At 43.3% G+C, this 21548-nt stretch overlaps 2 protein-coding genes across 2 annotated transcripts; both read right to left on the reverse strand.

Moving 5' to 3' along the window:
* Positions 1–3564: 3564 nt before the first annotated feature.
* LOC115589963 (platelet glycoprotein Ib alpha chain-like) lies at positions 3565–8447 on the reverse strand. The gene is made up of 6 exons (XM_030431163.1): positions 8289–8447; positions 7556–7651; positions 6974–7165; positions 6701–6796; positions 6437–6616; positions 3565–5513 (listed from the first exon to the last, which is right to left on the reverse strand). The coding sequence occupies exons 1-6, from the start codon at positions 8445–8447 to the stop codon at positions 4077–4079; spliced, it is 2160 nt and encodes a 719-aa protein (XP_030287023.1). The 3' UTR covers positions 3565–4076.
* Positions 8448–11713: 3266 nt separating this feature from the next.
* Positions 11714–20056, reverse strand: LOC115590022 (SLIT and NTRK-like protein 4). The gene is made up of 6 exons (XM_030431263.1): positions 19863–20056; positions 13466–13561; positions 12870–13061; positions 12597–12692; positions 12333–12512; positions 11714–12129 (listed from the first exon to the last, which is right to left on the reverse strand). The coding sequence occupies exons 1-6, from the start codon at positions 20022–20024 to the stop codon at positions 11857–11859; spliced, it is 999 nt and encodes a 332-aa protein (XP_030287123.1). The 5' UTR covers positions 20025–20056; the 3' UTR covers positions 11714–11856.
* Positions 20057–21548: the final 1492 nt, after the last annotated feature.

Genomic DNA, 21548 nt, shown 5'->3' on the forward strand with positions numbered 1-21548 from the left:
AGTGGGACACTTGTTGTTCACTACGAGATGTAGAGACCGCGGCAGACCACACGTATCCGCTATAAAGCAGCCAACATTAGCAGAATCATTTAATCATTGTGTCCCGTATGAGAAGAAAGGGTCCCGGTGGACAGCTGTTACAGATGCAGTCACGTTGCATATCGCTAAAGATCTGCTGCTCGTATTTACTGTGGAAACGCCGGAGGTTCATCCACATGCAGAAAATGTTCGACCCCAGACTGGTGTTACGAAACCACAACAGGGCCTCGAGCCAGAGGAAGCAGACAGGCTCGTCTTCCTGGCAAAAAATTAGTAAAATCTACCAACATGTCATGTTTACAATGCAATGCATGCAGATGTTTAATTGAGTTTACATATCTTCAGGGATATGAAATAAATTTTCTGTAAACAAAGGCACCTTTTGCAAAATAAAGTATTTAATGAAAGTTATATTAACACTTTATCAATACCAATATGGAAACTTATCTGTTTTTATAATAGCAAGCAATCTGACATGTTAAATATGTTTACAAAAGCATTTTATCAAAAAGGGACACAGTCTTTTCAAAAGGATGCACTTTTTTATGTGAGTTTGAAGCTGCACTGTTTACAATGGCAGGGCAAATTTGTTGTAAATCATAGCATTAAAATAAAAGCAATGCTTTTAATAATTTCTTTGTAATTTGAAGTTTGTTCTTGTTCTCAGGTCACTAATTAGTGACCTGATAAAAAGGCCTTTGGTCAATACCACTGGTCAACACCAGATGGTGGCATTTCTCATGTATCTAAATAAGTAACCGAAAAATGAACTAAAAATGGCTCTTACACTGACGATAACTTTTGCAAGGTTGGACTTTGATCATTTCACCTCCCTGTTACCAGTCTGTGTGTAGACCACTGGCCCAACAAGCCAATACAACCATTTGGGTATATGGGGAATTATGGGGAGAAAAGTTGTTTCTGTGAAAAAAATGTCAGAATTTGGGAAATATCAATCAATTCAGAGATTAAAATTATTTTTTTTTAAAAGAAAAACTGATTCTGAGAAATAAAACTGAGTCTCTGAAAGAAGTCAGAATTTTGAGGAAAAAAATGTATTATGAGAAAATACTTTTGCTGTTTATGACTACACAGCAATTGTTGAACATACCGCACCAGACATGAGGAGAAACCTGACCGCTGTCTGGAGTGTGACAATAAGTTTGTGTCGGCGAGAGATCTAAAGATTCATCATAGAGTTCACTCTGGAGAGAAACCGTACAGCTGTGATCCGCTTGATAAATAGCAGCTGCCATGCTCAGACAAGGGCTTGAAAAATACTTCAATTTTTTATTTAGTTTTCTTTCTTGTTACAAATGTACTTCATTTTAAGTCACTTTGGACAAAAACATCTGCTAAATGCCCTGGATGTAAATGATCAGTGCAACCACCACATTCAAAACAGCAGGAGAGCTAAAAGTTATTTAGAGGGTTCACTCTGGAGAGAAACCACACAAGTGTAATATATCAAATATATCATAGACAAGAAACATCACTGCTGTCATCGGTGGGACAAGGAGTTCCTGAGGAGGGGAAACCTAAAGATTCATCAGAATTCACTATGGAGAGAAACCATACAACTGCAGACACTGTGCAAGATATTTGATTACTAAATCTTACTGTAGCGTACATGAATGTATCAACGCTGGACTGAAACCATAGTTCCAACCAAAATGTGGGTGTGGTCTGCTGTACACCTGTGTGAGTCAGGTCTTGTTTATAACTCAACAGTGTTCATGCTTCATGAAAGATTTATGGCTGAAACATTCTTCACTTGCATTAAATTAGTAGTTTCAGTAGAGTCACAAATGTCCACTGTTCTTAAATATATTTGCAGTTATTTGTTTATTCTATATAACCAATATTACAGCAGCTACATAGTTATCTGTCATGTCTGTAGATCTGTTTGTTGTTCTTGTTTGGTGTTGTCTTGTGGGTTCTTGTATTTGATTTCCATGTCTTTGTATCTTGTCTTGTGTCTTGTTCTTCCATGCCCTCATGTGTCCTTTAAGTTCTCCTGTGTATTTTCCTATGTTCCCTCTGGCTCCCTCTGTCTATTGCTTTGTTCCCTTCATGTTCCCATGTGCTCCTCCCCTTCGTTATCTCACCTGTTGGTCCACCTCACCTGTCCCTCGTCTTGTCATCAGTGTCTGTGTATTTAGTCTCTGTGTTCCCTTCACTCCTTGTCTGGTCATTGTTCTTGTCAGCCTCTGTCTCGTCCATGCTCCCGTCTAGTGATGGCGAGATGAAGCTTCATGAAGCATTGAAGCTTTCCATCCAATTGGTTCACACATGGGCCAAAGCTTCATGGTGCTTCATTTGCTCTACTGTGCCATCAAGTGGACAATGAATGTAAAACAGGCAGAGTGATTGTAATGACACCAGGGCTTGAAGCTTTGAATTGAATTGTGCTTAAATGATAATGCAAATAAACAAATAATATACTCATTAATATAGTGTCTGTTTTTCTGATATAATGATGACAGAGGGGAAAGTTGAAACAAATTGGGGAGAGGGTTGTGATGTGAATGTGTTACTCGGGACAAAATGTAACGCATACAATGAGGAAATTGTATTAATTTAAAAACAACAACTTCTCCACTGTGCTGGGCTTGGGCAGTTTCTTTTTCTTTTTCTTTTTTTTTTGTTTTTAAGATTTTTTCCAGTCATAGACACCTTTATTTATGACAGTGGATAGATTGGAAAAATGGGAGAGAGAGGGGGTGTGACATGCAGCAAAGGTACTCCAGCCGGGATTCGAACCGGGGTCCGCCGCGTTGGTGACATGCGCTCTAACCACTCAACTACTTATGCGCACAGTCCAATTTTTTTTTTTAAGGATTTGAGGTGATGGGGGACCTCCATTGTGTTTCGTTGCCTCTCATATTTCGAATCACATGCCAAAGCCACGAACCTGAATCAGTCACGTGGTACAGCCGGCTCGCGAGGCTTCGAACGTCACTACATACGTCATCGACACAAGCCTCGATACGCGCTTCACAAAAATCTTCCTTGACTACTCGACACACGCTTCGAAGCCTCGGCACGGAAGTCACATCACTACTCCCGTCCATGTGCCTGCTCCTGTCAGATCCTTGTTCCCCACGGTATGTGTTCTTTGGATTTTGATTTCTGGTTTTCTGATGTTTGAGTTGAACTTAGATTTTTTCTTTGTACTTTGTCCTGCCTTTTAGTTGCTACTTTGTATTGCTGTTTTTAGTTGCTACTTTGCCTCTTGCCCCCGTTTTGTCTGTTTTGTGTTCAGCTTTACAATAAAGCTCGCCTTTGTTTCCCCTAGCCTTGCGTCTCGTGTTTAACTGCATTTGGGTCCACCTTCCCCTTATCTTTAGTCTTCCCTTTAACCCCCCGCCTGACAGTTATCAATGTATGTGCACAAAAGCATTTGTAAAAGCATTGCCATTAAAAAACATAGAGATGTTGATGCTCATTAGTTTCAAACTATAGACAATAAACTCTAAAACATGCTTCATGTTTTCAGAAAGACAAAATAAAATAAACAAATGATGATGTTGTGACTTTGTTTTAATGGGAGATACTACAGGTCAACGAGGTAAACATTTTAACAAATAGAAATCAACATGAACCCACTAACATTTAACAGAACACAACATTCCTTAAAACATTAAAAAAAAATTCTGAGAAAAAACATAACAGCGTGGGAAACAAGTTTTCAACATTTAAGGAAACAACAATATTAAGTTGTGTTTTATGTTAAACATGCAGCCTTTCTAAATAAATATGTGATAATCTGCATAATGCCATCTAAACTAAAATAAACACCTGAATGATTATTTGTTTTTTTTCCTACACTTCTCTGAAAGAAGATGTGATGGAAACAAAAGAGCATACAATATAAAAACTACAGATAAAGATTATAAACCTTGAGTTCTACTTTCATCACAGAATTCAAACTTTGTGATTCTGAGATCAAAGTCAGAATTTGGGAGAAAAAAGTTGTGTCTCACTGTAAATTATCTTTATCTATTGGGCCAATCATGTTCCCCGCCCCGATGACTTCACTGAGCTGCCTCACCCTCTGGGGGCGTGTCCACTGCCCTGGGCATGCTGGGTAAGTATTGTGCCAGCCAATCCCCCAAGCTTTCCTCCTGTCCTGCTGCCTCCCATCCGCCCACCACCAGGTCCAGCTCCTCCCTACCTCCCCCTGACTCCTCCCTCTCCTCCCTCAGAATCACACTGTAGCGCTTTCTGGAGACTCCTCCCCCTCCCCTCCTCCCTCCATCCTCTGCAGGGAGTCTACACTCCTCCATCACATCCCTCCACCCCTCGATCTCCTCCTCTCTGCTTAACGTACGGAATAATGTCTTCCTGTACACTCCTTTGTCTTCCCTCCCTTCCTCTCTGGTTGCTCCTACTCCTGCTCCTCCATCTCCTCCTGTTGGCTCTAGGAGGACAAGTAGTCTCTCCCTCCCTCCATCTCCCTCCTCAATAGCTCCTCCTTCCCCCTCCATAGCCCCTCCTTCACTCTCTATAGCTCCTCCTCCCTCTCTATGGATGAACAAAACAGAGCGATACAACTGCTTCACTCCGCCTCCTGCCACCTCCTTCACTTCCTCCCCGCTGTATGTCAACAGCCTCACTGCTTCACCTCCTCCTCCTCTCCTCCTCGCTACCGTCACACTGAGTGGCAGGTACACCCTCCTGTACCAGTTGACCAGCCCCACCAGAGTCGCCACTATACACGCCGCCGCCGCCACACACAGCAGGAGACACCCCGCGAAGAGCCACAGACAGAACACCGCAGCTCCACCAACAGGGCTGACCTCACCTCGCTGTCTGCTGCCCGGGTCAGCCATCACCCATGGAGGGGTTCCCATGGTTGTCGTGGCCGCCTGGACTTCTGGCGTTGTCGATGTCACGATCGCAGGAACAGATCCAGTCGTCTGGGGAGGATTCGTCATCGTGGTAACAGGCCGTTCAGTTGAGGGTGTGATGGTAGGAAGTGCCAGAAGAGTAGACACAGTGTGATACCCCACCCGTGGCACCTCAGTCAGAACCATGCGTCTGGTGAAGGAGTGGTACCAGGACCAGAGAGAAGGAGGAGTTGGTAGAAGAGGACTCGTAACAGGAGGAGGAGGACTCGTAACAGGAGGGTGAGTGGTAGGAGGAGGAAGAGTAGTAGGGGGAGGAAGAGTGGTAGGAGGAGGAAGAGTAGTAGGGGGAGGAAGAGTAGTAGGGGGAGGAAGAGTGGTAGGAGGAGGAAGAGTGGTAGGAGGAGGAAGAGTGGTAGGAGGAGGAGGACTAGCAACAGGAGGAGTAGTAGGATCAGGATAAAAGACTGTAGTATCAGCCGCAAATGTCATGTCAGGAGTCATGAAGGTTACTAGCTGGTCCAGGTCTCCTGGTGGACCGGCTCCTGTCGGCGGTGAACACAGATCAGATTCTTCCAGAGTCAACACAGGTGTACCCTTAAACCACTGCGGAGAGTCACAGACCTGAGAACAGATAACCATCGAAGAACAAGGAAGTCAAAACACAAATTGATGTCAGAGTCTCTAAGACCTGACGTCAACATCTGACCACAAAGTGACCACCTGTGATGTCACTTCCTGCTCCATAGGAGATGAGGTGTCTGGACTGCAACACATTCTGGCCTTTAATTCAACTAAGTTTAAATTTAACCTGCTCCTCCTTGTGTAAGTTAAGGAATGTAGATAATACAGGGCTCACAGCTCCAAGGGACCTTGGAGGCAGCATTCAGCTGTGTGTGTGTCAAAGGTTAGCAGGAGACAAGGCCACAAAAGGGACTAAAACAGAGCCTGACTCCTATGTCAGGTGAAGGAAGATATCTAAACGTGTACATCTCCAGAAAAGGACAGAGAGATCATTTAGGTAATTTTGGAGTATAACACCCAAGGAGGGACAGTAACAGATTTAGCCATTTATGGGAGATGAGCAGAGAGATAGACCACCTCCTTTTCATGTCGATCGGATAGATGGACCCTCAACCCACCACAATGACCAATTAGGATTAGGCAGGTACAGCCCAAGGGACTTTAAGAAGGCCCCTACGAGTAGAGACAGGGGATGGCACTTGGAAAACCTCCTAAGAGTAAAGGCTGAGGTTTGATGGGGCAGAGGGCAGAGCATATTGGCATTGTTTTGTCCAGAGATTTGATAATATCAGAACGCAGCTGCTTCTAATCCGGACTCAAGGCGCTAGATTCTGTTTTAATAAAGATTGCTTCATCCTTCCACCCAGCCTTGCTTCCGCGGAATCATTTATGATCAAACTACACTACACTCAAACTACTTTGAGAAGAGAAGCCCAGAAACTACAGAGACAAACAGACTCCATGTTTCTACTCAAAGACAGAAAGAAAGAATCAGTGAGTTCTGGTGCTGTTTCTATACTCACCACACTCTCTCCGTCGCTCTTGATGATGGGGCCATCCCGGACGTAGACGTTGAGTTCATAGTCATCGAGGTACCGGCGCAAGTAACCAAGGGAACAGGAGCAGGCCCAGGGATTGGCTGAGAGGTAGAGGTAGGGTACCTCCTCCTTCTGGCTGAACCAATTGTTTGGCATCACTGTGATCTGAAATGAAGATGAAGCACATTCTGCAGTGGTTCGGACCGGTCCACTTCCAAAGTTCTGTGTTGTGTGTGAGTGTGTTCCCACCTTGTTGTTCTCCAGGTAAAGCGTCTCTATGGCAGGGAGGGGGTGGAGCATGAGCGCCGGAAGCACCTTGATACGATTGGAAGTCAGATCCAGAATCTAGAAGGTAGAACAGCCAATCAGAGGACGATCAGCGAGGAGTCACGGGCCTTCCTACCTGTGTTCTGTTATTGATCAGCTTCTAAATGTTTCACCTCACAGCAGAGTCGCTCTCTCGTCATATTCACTTCACTTTCTTAAAATTACAGAGAGCGATACTCCTGCCGGCACGCTGACCTCCAGCTTGCTGAGTCCGGAGAAGGTGTTGTCCCTCAGAGAATTGATGGCGTTGTTGTCCAGGTAGAGTTCAGTCAGACCCGGACAGGCGGAGAAGGCGCTGCCAGAAAGCGCTGTCAGACGGTTGAAGCTGAGCCGGAGGACGCTGAGGGTGGGCAGGACTGGAGACACGCTGGAGGACACGTCTGGAACCTGAATGCCACGAAACCTTTTAATCATTAATCTGATCGTGACAGGTCGACTGAGGTGGTTTGATCAGAGCCGACACTGATTATCAATAATCAAGAAGACCAGAAGTGATGAACATTTACAGCAACAACCAATGAAATCAGTGATGGAACCAAACAAAACATGTTGTACCTTTTTTGTTTTTACAGGAGTGAAAAACTGTTTTTCAGGGGACATTTTTGCAGACAGAAATAATGTTTTTGTGTATTTTTCCAGGAGAATTCTTTTGTTGTTGTTTTTTATCTCTCATGTGAAACAAAATCTTTCCAGAACTAAATGATTCTTGAATTTTGACCTGAAAACTGACATCAGCTCACTTAAACTGTCACTATCTGTGTGATCGTGATTTGACACCTTGTTGTCTGTGAGGTCGATCTCATAAATGTCCTTAAAGATCTGGAAGGAGGACCAGGACAGGCTGGAGAACAGGTTGTTGGGAAACAACAGGACCTAAAAACAGAGACACAGAGAAGAAGAAGGTTCAGATCTGTTTCCTGTCAAACTGTCGCCTTATCAGACAGGAAGCTGGCGTCTCTGCTGTGGTCGCGTCCCGTCAGTCAAACACTTTGTCATGTTGGAAACAGTCACATGAAAAAAACAAAGAACATTCATTTCTACATGTTTTCAGAAAAGGTCAAAATTAGGAAATGTAAAAAGTTGAACCTGCAAACCTTTGTCAGTTCTCATGTCATTGACACAGGATCTGAACTTTGTGACAACAAATATTTATTTAAGGAGAATTATTAACTCACACATGAAAGAAACAGGATATTGAAAAACCTTATTTTATCGACAATTCAAGGGAAAAAAATAATTTGAAGCTGAGTGAAAAAACTAAATTCTGCTCTTTTTTTTCTTTTCTCCACAGATGTCAAACAATCAGAACCTGAGAATGGACCTGCTGTTTCCGAGCAGTTCTTCAGGACACGAGAGATACAACAGAACATGGATCAGCTCCACATGTCCCTCAGGGCTTCCATACGTCCTGATACAACTAATACGTCAAGAAATAAAAACAAATCCGTCTCCGTCCCTCTGGACTGAAGACAGACTGCAGTCTGCTGACCTCCATCTGTCAGTGTGTTACCTTGGTCGTGGGGTCGAGTCCCGCCGGGACATTGCTGAAGCCGAGCGCTGTGCAGTTCAGCCGCGACCGGTGGTCCTTGTCCCTGTCGCTGTGACAACCGGCCACCACTGTGACCACGTCGACGTAGGAGAGGAGGAAGAGGAGGACGAAGAGCTGCATTGTGACAAGGAGCTCCTGAAAGACTGCGAGCGTCTCGGTGCCAGGAGAAGCTGAACCCGGCAGGAAGCATCGGCGCTGACAGCGTCGGGTCAGCAGGAAGTGTGATAAGACTCTGAACCGAGCCGTCGGCCTGCAGATATCAGACCGCCGTCACTCAGCGAGTCTCTGCAGGCGCGTTGACGTTCACTTTGACCACAGTAATGTTTTAATATACATTCCAATAAATTAAGTGTTAATAAACACATCGTGTACATTAATGTGTTCAGAGACAATGAGCTCCAATCAGGAAGTATACATTTACTTTATCATGTATGTTTTGGTATTGCATCTTTATAGCGCTTTTGCAGTCTACTGACAGCTCAAAGCACAGCTAGGGGGAGCCAGGATTCGAACCAGTGACCTTCAGATAACTAGATGACCCACTCTGCCCACTGAGCTACGGCCACCCCATGTGAATGTTGACTGTCTTTGCAGCTGCCAGCTTTAAAGTGAGAGCGTTGCTTTATTAACATTAAAGACTTATTCACTGTGCTATAGTTTTCTAATCCTGCATTTGTCTACATTTTGTCAGATAGTCTCCATTAACTCATTGACTGCCAGCCATTTTCAGTGCAGAGAGCCCCATACTGCCAAGCGTTTTACAACATTTTGACTTATTTTCCAAGACCCACAGAACAGTGAGTTCCATGACTATGTAAACCTTGAAAGTACCAAAAGAAAGAGTAGACTCTCTTCTTTCATCAGAAAAAAAATGTTTGTTTCTACCTTTTTCCATTCTTCATCAATCGGCAGTAGAACATAGGTTGGTTTCACCAAAAACACCAGTTTTTGACCAAAAAAGGGAGAAAACAAGCTTTTTGTGTAAAGAAACTTTTTTTGCTTTAATGTCACCTCCAACATCTGAAAAGTGGTTTCCTTCCATAAAACAGTAAAAACAACATTGAGAAAGGTCTTTTGATGGCAAAATAATTTATTTACAAATATACACACACACACACAGGATTTCATATAGCTGCGACAACATACAGACATGTAAAGAATTGTACAATTCCCACCTTTTGACAAAAATGAAATGACTATTTACTTGGTTATGTGTGTGTGTGTGTGTGTGTGTGTGTGTGTGTGTGTGTGTGTGCGTGTGTGTGTGTCTGTGTTTCCACCCCTAGACAGAATAGTTCAGCTTAGTGTGATAAGCTGTAAAACACTCTCCTGCGTGCAAGGGGACACAACAGGACTGACACCACACTTTGGTCTCGCTGCACAGGCCCCTGCGGGCACAGACCCTACACTTCCTTGCTGGTCTCACCTTCTTGCTTGTGGGCATCAGGTGTTCGAGTTTGTGTCTGCTTAGGTCTCCGTCTAGCCTGCTCTCTGGGTCAGTGTTATATGGTGCCCTCGGATTACGTCGGACGTCCTCCAAATCTGAAATCTGTTCCTTGCCATAGTTTTGCTGAAATGAGGGGTGGCATCTTCCTCATCAACACTCCAATACAGTTCAAGGTTTGGCTTTTTGATATAACCGGTGAGAAAACTGAGTCCAAAGAAAGATTTAAGTACTTCTGCTATATGGCAGATTGTCAGGGCGTGCTTCAAAATACTGACGTGCATACAGGTTGGTCTGATCCACAATGTGTTGGAGCAGCTCGTCGGTCAGGAAGAGCTCCAGGAAGTCAGCTGGCAGGTCGCTGTCCAGCTCCGCAGCAGCCTTCCAGGGTCCAGGGGTTGCAGTAAAGGGGAAATTGTTTGGTTGCCAGCTGGCTTGATGCCAGTCATCCTCGCAACCTCTGCTTGATGCAAGACCTGTAAACTATAGAAATATATACAATTACCACAAAATATATTTTTTTCTTATTGCTATGGTGTGATGAGGAGAATACTTTTTTTTTTACCTTTCTTCTTCGCTCTGCCAACAGGAGTGGGAGCTCTGCTGGATGCATCATCTGTAAATTGAAAATTGCTTCACATCAGCATGCAACTGGCAACAGATGTTACAATATGAACGAGTGGGACTAAATGGTTTTCATGTGACATGGACTGAAGCTACCAATGGTAGTGGGAGTGCTAGCTCTGCTGGCTGCACAAACTGTAAATTCCCTCACATCAGTAGGCAACATATACGTTTATGAACTAGTGGGACCAAATGGCGTTCATGTGACATGGATTTAAGATAACAGTGGGCTAACAGAGCTCTCCTGGATGCACAATCTGTAGCTAAAGCTAGCTGCTAAATTGTAAATTCCTTCACATCAGTAGGGGAAGGGGGAAAAGTTCGTTCTTACCTCCCTCATGTCTTCTTGGAGCCGCGTCTGGGGATGAGGATCTGCTGATCCCAGTTGATCCAGACGGCAACCACTCATCTGACGAATCCGGGTCAGGTTCGCTGAAATCGTCATCTGACTCGGACCTGTCTGAGCCAAGCTGTGGTGAAAGACGCCGTGTGATACTTCCTTCGCTTGGCGTGGGATTATGGTCAGTGGCTTTATCGTCTCAATTGTTTTCAACGATCGCACCGGGATTTCGGTCAGTGGCTTTGCCACTACGACACATACTCTGCTCAAGTGTTAGCTGCCTAAACTTTCTCTTACGTCTCGATGGCGCCATGCTCTCTTTCTTCACTCATTACTCTGTAACGTTACTCATCTCCCATTCGATCCGAAGTGGCACTGCTGCCACCTAGCGGGCCAGTTCCCTAAATTCTCTGTTTACATGCCTGATTTTTAGTGACAAGCTGCACCAGACTGATCCCTCGCCCGCCCCGTTGAAAAACATAATCAATGTCTATGGACGTTTTTGGCAGTCAAGGGTTGTATTTAAATAAACGTTTATAGACGTCCACGGCAGTCAGTGAGTTAATATTAGCAGAATTAGCCGTTAGCAGCTCCTGTTAGCAGCTCCTGTTAGCAGTTAGCAGTGTTCTCACTGGGTCACTGACATACTGAAGTTAAATCATGAAGTTTATTAATGGAGTTCTGCAGGAGAGTCTGTTTTCTGCTCTGATTGTTTTAATGGTGTTGGTTCTGATGATGGTTCTGTGTTACTAAACAAGCGGTTCTGTTCATCACAGTGCTGACGGAGCACTCTGAGCCTCGTCGCTGCCCTCGTGTGGCTGACGGAGGAGAAACACTCACTTTAATGTGTGCAGGTGAACAGCTGACTGTGTGTGTGTGTGTGTGTGTGTGTGTGTGTGTGTGTGTGTGTGTGTGTGTGTGTTTTGTCCCTCTGAGCCACCGTAGCTCAGCTATCTACACAGTGAAGCAGGAGGCGAGTTCAGTTTTCAGTCTCGTCGACACTTTATTGCCATCGTGTTGTCTGCAGGTAGAGCCTGAGATTGGTTCCTGATACAACGAAAACAACAACAGACAGGAAGGAAACAAAACGTCTGAGGGGCTCTGAGCCAATGGGAGGAGGGCTAGACCATGATGTCAGTAGTAGTAGGAGGAGGAGGAGGACGAGTAACAGGAGGGCGAATAGTACGAGGAGGACCAGCTGCAGGAGGAACAGGAGTAGCAGGATCAAGATATATGACTGTAGTAGCAGCCGTATTTGTCTTGTCAGGAGTCGTGGAGGTTACTAGCTGGTCCAGGTCTCCTGTTAGACCGGCTCCTGTCACCGGGTAACACAGATAAGATTCTTCCAGGTTTATCACAGGTGTACCATTCAACCACCGCGGAGAGTCACAGACCTGAGAACAGATAACCATCGAAGAACAAGGAAGTCAAAACACAAATTGATGTCAGAGTCTCTAAGACCTGACGTCAACATCTGACCACAAAGTGACCACCTGTGATGTCACTTCCTGCTCCGTAGGAGACAAACAGACTCCATGTTTCTACTCAAAGACAGAAAGAAAGAATCAGTGAGTTCTGGTGCTGTTTCTATACTCACCACACTCTCTCCATCGCTCCTGATGATTGGGCCATCCCGGACGTAGACGTTGAGTTCATAGTCATCGAGGTACCGGCGCAAGTAACCAAGGGAACAGGAGCAGGCCCAGGGATTGGCTGAGAGGTAGAGGTAGGGCACCTCCTCCTTCTGGCTGAACCAATTGTTTGGCATCACTGTGATCTGAAATGAAGACGAGACGTTCTGCAGTGGTTCGGACCGGTCCACTTCCAAAGTTCTGCGTTCTGTGTGTGAGTGTGTTCCCACCTTGTTTTTCTCCAGGTAGAGCATCTCTATGGCAGGGAGGGGGTGGAGCATGAGCACCGGAAGCACCTTGATACGATTGGACGCCAGATCCAGAATCTAGAAGGTAGAACAGCCAATCAGAGGACGACCAGCAAGGAGTCACGGGTCCTCCTACCTGTGTTCTGTTATTGATCAGCTTCTAAATGTTTCACCTCACAGCAGAGTCGTTCTCTCGTCATATTCACTTCACTTTCTTAAAAATACAGAGAGCGACACTCCTGCCGGCACACTGACCTCCAGCTTGCTGAGTCCGGAGAAGGTGTTGTTGCTCAGAGTGTCGATGGCGTTGTTGTCCAGGTAGAGTTCAGTCAGACCCGGACAGGCGGAGAAGGCGCCGCCAGAAAGCACGGTCAGACGGTTGAAGCTGAGCCGGAGGACGCTGAGGGTGGGCAGGACTGGAGACACGCTGGAGGACACGTCTGGAACCTGAACGCCACGAAACCTTTTAATCATTAATCTGATCGTGACAGGTCGATTGAGGTGGTTTGATCAGAGCCGACACTGATCATCAATAATCAAGAAGACCAGAACTGATGAACATTTACAGCAACAACCAGTGATATCAGTGATGGAACCAAACAAAACACGTGGTACCTTTTTTGTTTTTACAGGAGTGAAAAACAGTTTTTCAGGGGACATTTTTGAAGACAGAAAAAATGTTTCTGTGTCTTTTTTCAGGAGAAATGTTGCGTGTGATAAAATGTTTTTTATCTCACATGTGAAACAAAATCTTCCCAGAACTAAATGATTCTTAAATTTTGACCTGAAAACTGACATCAGCTGACTTAAACTGTCACTTAGTGTTTATCTGTGTGATCGTGGTTTGACACCTTGTTGTCTGTGAGGTCGATCTCATAAATGTCCTTAAAGATCTGGAAGGAGGACCAGGACAGGCTGGAGAACAGGTTGTTGGGAAACAACAGGACCTAAAAACAGAGACACAGAGAAGAAGAAGGCTCAGATCTGTTTCCTGTCAAATCAGCGTCACACCAGTGGATGTAGGTTCTATCAAGGGGTACAAAACCATCACTCTCTCCCTCCATTCTAACCACCCCCCAACCTCCCTCCCTATCAATCTCCTCCCTTCCAACTTCCCCCTTTCTTACCTCCTTCGCTCCTAACTCCCTCACACCTCCCAACCTCCCAGCTCCCTATCCCCCTCCTAACTTCCCTCCCAACCTTTAGTAGTTAATTGTAGCAGTGATGTTTGCATTTTCTTTTTTCAAATTTTGCCTTTTTCTCCTACTTTTACTATCAGAATCAAACTCATTTTCAATGGGAGTGCATGGGGCACTTTTATGCTAGCATCAAAATTGCTATTTTTAAAACACTAAGAAGGCTTGACACAACATGAAATTTTGATCGCAGTATCAAAAATAGAGATTTTGATGCAAGCGTAAAAGTGCCCCATGCACTCCCATTGAAAATGAGTTTTAGTCGAAAACGAAAATACGGTCAATCTTAAAAGTGTCTCGTTCGTAATTATGCATTTACACAAAGGTTTGACTCATATACATTCCATAAAAAAGCCTAGGTAACATTTTGGGGAGAGTTTCACTTTAAGGCTAGTTTGAGATCGACGTTGTAAGTGAGAGGATGAGATGACAAGCAAAGAAAGGAGCAGGGCCCGTATTCACAAAGACTTTTATCTTAACGTTAGGAGTACTCCTAAATCGGACTAAAAGTTTTTATGTAGGAGTCATTTCTTTTCTTTTTGTAATTTAAGTTTTTATTTATAAACATGGTACATAGCTCATTAGGCACAGCTTACGTACATAATAAGGTCGGACAACAAAATGACAAATTGATTAGGTGTTCCTGGTTAAAGGAGAGAAAAAAAAGAGAATAACAATACAATATACAATAACACAAAAATACAGAGGTGCAGGATTGCAAACAAACAGCCTACTAGTTAGAGGTCAGGTAGTCCATAAAATACTCTGCCCTTATTCTTGCCAACATAATCTCACATGATGCTGTTTCACTCATCAAAGCTTTCCACTCAGTAAATGTTGGGGTAGTGGATGCTTTCCAATGTCTCAGAATAATTCTGAGGTTGTCCCCACCATCAACACTGAATGAACGTTTTTGGTCAATTTTGGAATTTCTGTTTTATCTCCCATAAGGCAAAGACGTGGGGATAGTGGCAAGGATATTCCTACCCACGCCTCTAAGAATTTCAATACACTTCACCAAAATGGGTTGACCGTAGAACATTCCCATATGAGATGTATGAATGTGCCCATCTCTGTCTTGCAATTCCAGCATGTGTTGGTACTTATTAGTCCTACTTTGAAAAGCCTACATGGTGTCCAGTAATGCCGGTGTAAAATTTTATAGTTTCCTTGATATATTTACCATGATCAGCCACAATTTGTTTCCATGTATCTTCATCAATCTGACAATTAAGGTCCCTCTGCCAGATTAACCTCAAATTGTTACATGAGCTACTGGTTAAATAGATTGAATTAGTATAGAATGTTGATGCTTTGTGGTTAAGTGGGTTTTGGAGATAGTCAGTAATTGGGTTGTTGGTTTGATTTGGTTGACACTTCTTCATTAAGCAATGTCTAACCTGCAAGTATTTCCAAAAGTCACACTTCTCTTGTAGATTGTATTCTTTGGCTAATTCAGCAAATGACTTAATTATACCATCTTTATAGAGATTGCTTATTGTGTGTATTCCACTGTCTAACCATCTTCTCCAAAATATTGTTTGTTTCCCTATTTTCACTTCTGGGTTTAACCAAAGTGAGGCATATTGCTGTTTGCGATGTGAGATCTTGTGGACTTTATGAACTTTTGCCCAGACCTCCCTAGAGTGTTTAATAATTGGATTATAATCTCTCTGTTTATCTTTTGACTGCTGGGTTATCACACACATAGGGTGGAATGGCACGGCAAGAGCCTTTTCAATAGCAGCCCATTCTAAACCATCCACTGTGCCACTCCAGAGTTTAGCTATCTTGGCCATTTTAAATGACCAACTATACAGTCTAACATCAGGTAAACCAAGCCCGCCTTTATCTTTGGGTGCATACATTTTGCTCAGCTTAAATCTGGGCTTCCTTCCAGCCCACAGAAAGTCTTTAATGAGACTATCATACTGTTTAAAAATATGATCAGATATATTGAGTGGTATCATCATGAATAAGTAGTTGAATTGTGGGGCTATTACCATCTTAACAACATTTACTTTACCCCACAGGGTCAGGTTCAACTTCCCCCACTTTCCCAGGTTTGTTTTGGTTTTTTGAGGGAGCGGATCAAAGTTAAGTGTGGTTATCTCCTGTAGGTCTGGGCTTAGTTTAATACCTAGGTAGATCATGCCTTTAGTAATCCATCTAAAGTTATGTTGTGTTATTACCTGTGGATGGCAGTGTTTGGATATGGGCATCACCTCAGATTTGGTCCAGTTGATCTGGTAGCCTGAAAGCTTAGAGTATTCACATATGGTGTGCATTAACACAGGCAATGAGTCTTTAGGATCTCTGGTCAGAAAAAGAATGTCATCCGCATAAAAGAATTAATTTGTGCTCACTACCACCACCAATCACTCCACTAATGGAAGGGTTTGTTCTTATGGCAATTGCCAAAGGTTCCAAAGCGATCGTAAACAGGAGTGGCGAAATGGGACACCCTTGTCGGGTTCCTCTAGCAAGATCAAAAAATGGCGAAGTCACACCATTTGTCATGACTGCTGCCTTGTGAGCATTATACATTATTTTTACCCATTTGCTGAAACTGGTGCCAAAACCAAACTCCGACAGGGCCGAGTGTAAGAATCCCCACTCGACCCTGTCAAAGGCCTTCTCAGCATCTAACGAAACGGCAACCACAGGAGCTGTATTGGAAGAGTTCAACCACATTAAATGTAAGATCCTTCACGGGTTATCAGTTGAAGATCTACCCTTTATAAAGCCCACTTGATCTGAGTGTATGATGTATGGTAGAACTGTTTCGAGGCCGTATGGCCAGTACTTTGGCCGGTATTTTACTATCCACGTTAATGAGGCTAATTGGTCTAAAATTGGCAGGGTCTGTATGATCCCTAAACTTTTTAGGAATGAGTGAGATAAGTGCGTCAGTCAGAGATGGCGGGAGTGAGCCAGTCTGAAAAGCTTCTTCATTTACATTGATTAGTACTGGGGCAATTATGTCGATGTACTCTTATTAATATTCGGCAGGGAAACCGTCAGTTCCAGGTGAGTTCCCTGATTTCATGGATCTAATGGCATTTCTCACCTCTCGCTGGGTCACTGGTTCATCTAAGAAAGCTACCTTTTCAGGTGATAGGTTTGGAAGATTTATATTCATAAAAAAGTTCTGCAGTGACAGTTTATTTGGGGTACCTGACGATTTGTACAACTTCTCATAAAAGTCTTTAAAGACCTCATTAATTCACTTGGAGGAAGTCGTCAGAGATCTTATTGCTGGAATTACATGTGCAGTACTTTGTTCTTTGAGCTGTTTAACCAAGAGCCTGCCTGTTTTTTCCCCTGACTCATGAAATGTTGTTTTCAGTCTAAACAAAGCGTATTCAGCTGGTTTATTAAATATTTCATGCATTTCAAATTTACATTTGCAAATGTCATTAAACAAGCTATCAGAATAGTGTCTGGCCAGTTAAGGACGCACTCAGAAGCGGTGACAACGGTGATTGGTTGTTGAGTGACAGGGCAGCCCATTGAAAAGTTATTTAGGCTACGCAATGCATGAAGTGAAAATAAGGAAGATGCCTACAAACCCATGACAAAAAGATATTGGATAAAGAAATGTATTTATGAGGAGAATTAAGTGTGATCTAAATCCCGTGCGAATCTGCCACGTCCGTAATTTGTAAAGTAAAAATTCCACCGCATATTTCACCAACCACAGAGGTCATGTGATAATATCAGTCCCGTGTGAATCGGCATCTCTGTGATTTGGGGTCGTTTTTTTGTTTCTCTTAAGGTTTTTTGTGTTTTCCACCTTTTTCTGCCTTTTTCCCGGTCGAGAATTATGGAGGCTGCGTTGGGAATTATAAATAAAAGGTTTGACAGCATTTTGGGTGCAAATTCAGGAGGCTCATCAGAAGAGCGAAATCTGGAAAGATGATTAGATGGATTACATGCATGGCAGCATGCGGTAAGGAACATGTTTCCATCTTTCAACAGGCTCACCAGTTATTATATTAAAAATATCCATATATAACAGTTGTGCTGCTCCAGTAAGGCTCCGGTGTGATTGACCGGGGGGATAATGTCAGTAAAGTCGAGTTAAAACACAGACTGCTTATCCTGTGCGAATTCGCCGCACGAAACACAGACGTGGTGGGATCATTTCTAAATCACTTGAGGTCTCCAGGTAATACTAGTCCCGGGTGAAGAGCTGCATTTTCCCCGTAGCCAAATACCGGAGTGTTGCCAAACATTTTAACTCCGGCGTTATTGGATTGTTTCAGTTGGTTGGGGACGTTATTGCGTCCCTCACCAACTCAACCACAACTTTGATCCCTTCCATCCAACATCGTTTTAATAATTCTCTGTTATTTAGCGTCTCCAGAACATTCGGCTGTGACCAGGTCTTAGCGAGTCAGGAGTCCTCTGGACTACTTCTAAGGTCTCCCAGACTTAGGTGCTACTTTTAGGCTTAAAATGTTTTGTGAATAACTCTTATTTTCAAAAATTAGGAGTCCTAAAGTTACGACTGACACGCCCATTATTTTTAGGAGTTGCTCCTAAATTCACCTGTTAGGAGCTACTTTTAGCCTTAAGATTCTTTGTGAATACGGCCCTGGAAGTATAGGGAGAGGCTGAATACATTTCTTACTGAATTTTACCCAAACAGTAGTTTGTTTTTTTAGGTCAGTTCCATTTATGGTTATGAAATGTGACAAAAAGGCCCTATGGCTATTTGAAAAATGATTTTACTTGAGTTGTATGAAAAATGTGACTGAATTAAATACTGAGAACAGTAGTTTTAACTTTTTATCACAAATAACCTTCAACTTAAAACTTTAATCTTTTTATTTTAGTGAATTTTAGAGAAGAAAGTAACAAGAAAAGTAATAAGCCAGGTCAATTTGTTTACATTTTCATGTTATGTTGCTAAATGTTACGATGGCTCCCAAGTCTTTTTTATGGGAATGATGGTTTCTTCTTCTTTCTTCTGACTTTATTGTACAAAAACATTTGAACTTGAAGTTGTAACTTTATTTTAGTGAATTTTTAAATGAATTCGAACAAGAAATAATAAATGTGACCTTGTACAACACAGGGGCATACCGGTACACTTTGTTGTCCTGTGGTGTGACAAACTGAATTATAAGTGCAAAAGTACAAATTCATGTAAAAAGTGTTGAATAGTATTATAATGATATCATCACTATGCACATATAAGGATGGAATGAAGCTACATTAGGTTTTATACAAATTATAATGAATATAATCCAGACGTTTGGGTGAAGTCCCTATGTGTACATCTTATAGTAGGATAATAACATGATTGTGAATTTGTATTAGTTACTTTTTATGTGGGAATATAATTAGTTCAAATTGATAAGGATTGTGCGTAATTGTCTTATCTGTCACACAATCTCTGAATTACATATTAACATTGAAAGTGTTGTCACACCGGTGGACAATATTTAGGACTACCACACAAAAAAGTGAATAAAATGCAAAATAAATAAATAATTAGAAAGGGACACATTCAGTTTTGAGTTATTCACATATTAAGCAAGATAATTATATGTCATTTTTAGAATTTTTTTTTTTTCCACTTTGGATTTGAGTTCACGTCATCCACCCACATGTAGAAAGTTGAACCTGCAAACCTTTGTCAGTTCTCATGTCATCGACACAGGATCTGAACTTTGTGACAACAAACATTTATTTAAGGAGAATTATTAACTCACACATGAAAGAACCTTTAATTTTATCGACAATCCAAGGGAAAAAAATAATTTGAAGCTGAGTGAAAAAACTAAATTCTGCTCAGGGAATGTTTATAACTTTTCTCCACAGATGTCGAACAACCAGAACCTGAGAATGGACCTGCTGTTTCTGAGCAGTTCTTCAGGACACGAGAGAGACAACAGAACATGGATCAGCTCCACGTGTCCCTCCGGGCTTCCATACATCTAGATACAACTAATACATCAAGAAATAAAAACAAACCCGTCTCACGTCCCTCTGGACTGAAGACAGACTGCAGTCTGCTGACCTCCGTCTGTCAGTGTGTTACCTTGGTCGTGGGGTCGAGTCCCGCCGGGACGTCGCTGAAGCCGAGCGCTGTGCAGTTCAGTCGCGACCGGTGGTCTCTGTCCCTGTCGCTGCGGCAACCGGCCACCGCGGTGACCACGTCGACGTGGGAGAGGAGGAGGAAGAGGAGGATGAAGAGCTGCATTGTGACAACGAGCTCCTGAAAGACTGCGAGCGTCTCGGTGCCAGGAGAAGCTGAACCCGGCCTCAGGGGCGGAGCTCGGAGCTCTGGGGGGGCCTGCAGGTGCACAGGCCACCCAGAGAGATTCATGGAGAAAACAAACTAAAATAGAACTATATGTTTGTTTTCAATATAATTTGCTTTAAAAGTTTTATTGTGGTTTTTATTTTCTTAAACATTTAAAATTTAATATACACAAAAAACTTCATCTTTACAGTGATTGACCGATGTCAATCAATCACAGTTCGGATTATGATGATCAATGTGTTTAACTCAGAGCCCAGAACACTGCCAGTAATTTTTTTATAATTTGTTTTTATAAATGTGTTCTGGCCCGCCGGGCATGTTGTGACTGTGGTTGTGTACAAATAACAGCCGGGCGTTTATTTGTTTCAATCACTTAACAGACCAGGCGTTTAATTCCTGATTCTTTCAATCATCCGGGATGAAAATGTCACAAACTTCTCCAGCTTCTCGGTGAATTCTCCGGCATCCTGCTGGGCAATAGTTGTCTTCTGCAAGTGAAGTTGTTGCGGCGGAGGAAACTCTTCATCTCTGCTGTCACTCACGGTGGCGTACATTTGTTTCTCCATCGCCCTGATCATTTTGCGGGACACTCTCTCGTGTTGTGCCCGTTTGCTGATAACTCATCCCCGCATGTTTATCTCAGGCTCCTCGTTGGCCTTCTTCCTCCCTCCAGCAGACAGCCTGGTCCTGCTGCTGTCCTCCTCAGACAGACGCTGAAGCTCAGTTTCTCTCACTCTCTTGGGGTCGACAGAGAAACGTCTAGCGGCTGCTTCTCCAGAGTTTTCCTCTGAATATATAACGACAGAAAGTTTGAATTTCAAGTTGTACTTTTTATTTTTTTGCTGCACCCGAGCCATCAGTGTGATTACTGACTGACAGAAAGCAGCACAACACGTGAAAAAGGCGAAGAAGAAAAATGTGCAGCATCTTCTTCCTTGAAAAATAAATATATTAGACTCTGCATCAGTGATGTGCACAAGGGGGGGGCAGTGGCCCAATTGTTGAAAAACGCGCGCTAAAGTGCCCTCCTGAGAGCCAAAACACACGCTAAAGTGCCCTCCTGAGAGCCAAAACGCGCGCTAAAGTGCCCTCCTGAGAGCCAAAACGCGCGCTAAAATGCCCCCCTGAGAGCCAAAAAAGCATGCTAAAGTGCCCTCTTGGTTGGCAAAACACACTAAACTGCCCCCTTGGCTGGTTAAAACATGATAAACTGTCCTCTTGGGAGCCAAAACACGCGCTAAAGTGCCCTCTTGGGAGCCTAAATGCGCGCTTAAGTGCCCTTCTTTTCGCCTCTGCCCTTCAAAAAGTCTGCGCACGCCACTGCTCTGCATTTATTTGGAACTGGCCGTTATTTACCAAAATATACACCTGCACCCAGCGGTTAATTAAAACCCGGCTGTTTTTTGGTAATTTACGGTTTTCAATGTGTCAGACATTTAAATACCTGCGCGCTGATTGCGC

Source organism: Sparus aurata, chromosome 10, assembly GCF_900880675.1.
Source record: "Sparus aurata chromosome 10, fSpaAur1.1, whole genome shotgun sequence".
Classification (NCBI taxonomy): Eukaryota; Metazoa; Chordata; class Actinopteri; order Spariformes; family Sparidae; genus Sparus; species Sparus aurata.

Excerpts from the sequence above, each read along its gene's own strand:
- LOC115589963 (XM_030431163.1), bottom strand. The coding sequence starts at position 8,447 with ATGCAGCTCTTCGTCCTCCTCTTCCTCCTCTCCTACGTCGACGTGGTC. Across the intron at positions 7,166-7,555 it reads TCGACCTCACAGACAACAAG|GTTCCAGACGTGTCCTCCAG; the intron begins GTGTCAAATCAC and ends CGTGGCATTCAG. Across the intron at positions 6,797-6,973 it reads CCGGACTCAGCAAGCTGGAG|ATTCTGGATCTGACTTCCAA; the intron begins GTCAGCGTGCCG and ends TCTACCTTCTAG.
- LOC115590022 (XM_030431263.1), bottom strand. The coding sequence starts at position 20,024 with ATGCAGCTCTTCATCCTCCTCTTCCTCCTCCTCTCCCACGTCGACGTG. Across the intron at positions 13,562-19,862 it reads GACTCGACCCCACGACCAAG|GTCCTGTTGTTTCCCAACAA; the intron begins GTAACACACTGA and ends CTCTGTTTTTAG. Across the intron at positions 12,513-12,596 it reads TCTACCTGGAGAAAAACAAG|ATCACAGTGATGCCAAACAA; the intron begins GTGGGAACACAC and ends TCTTCATTTCAG.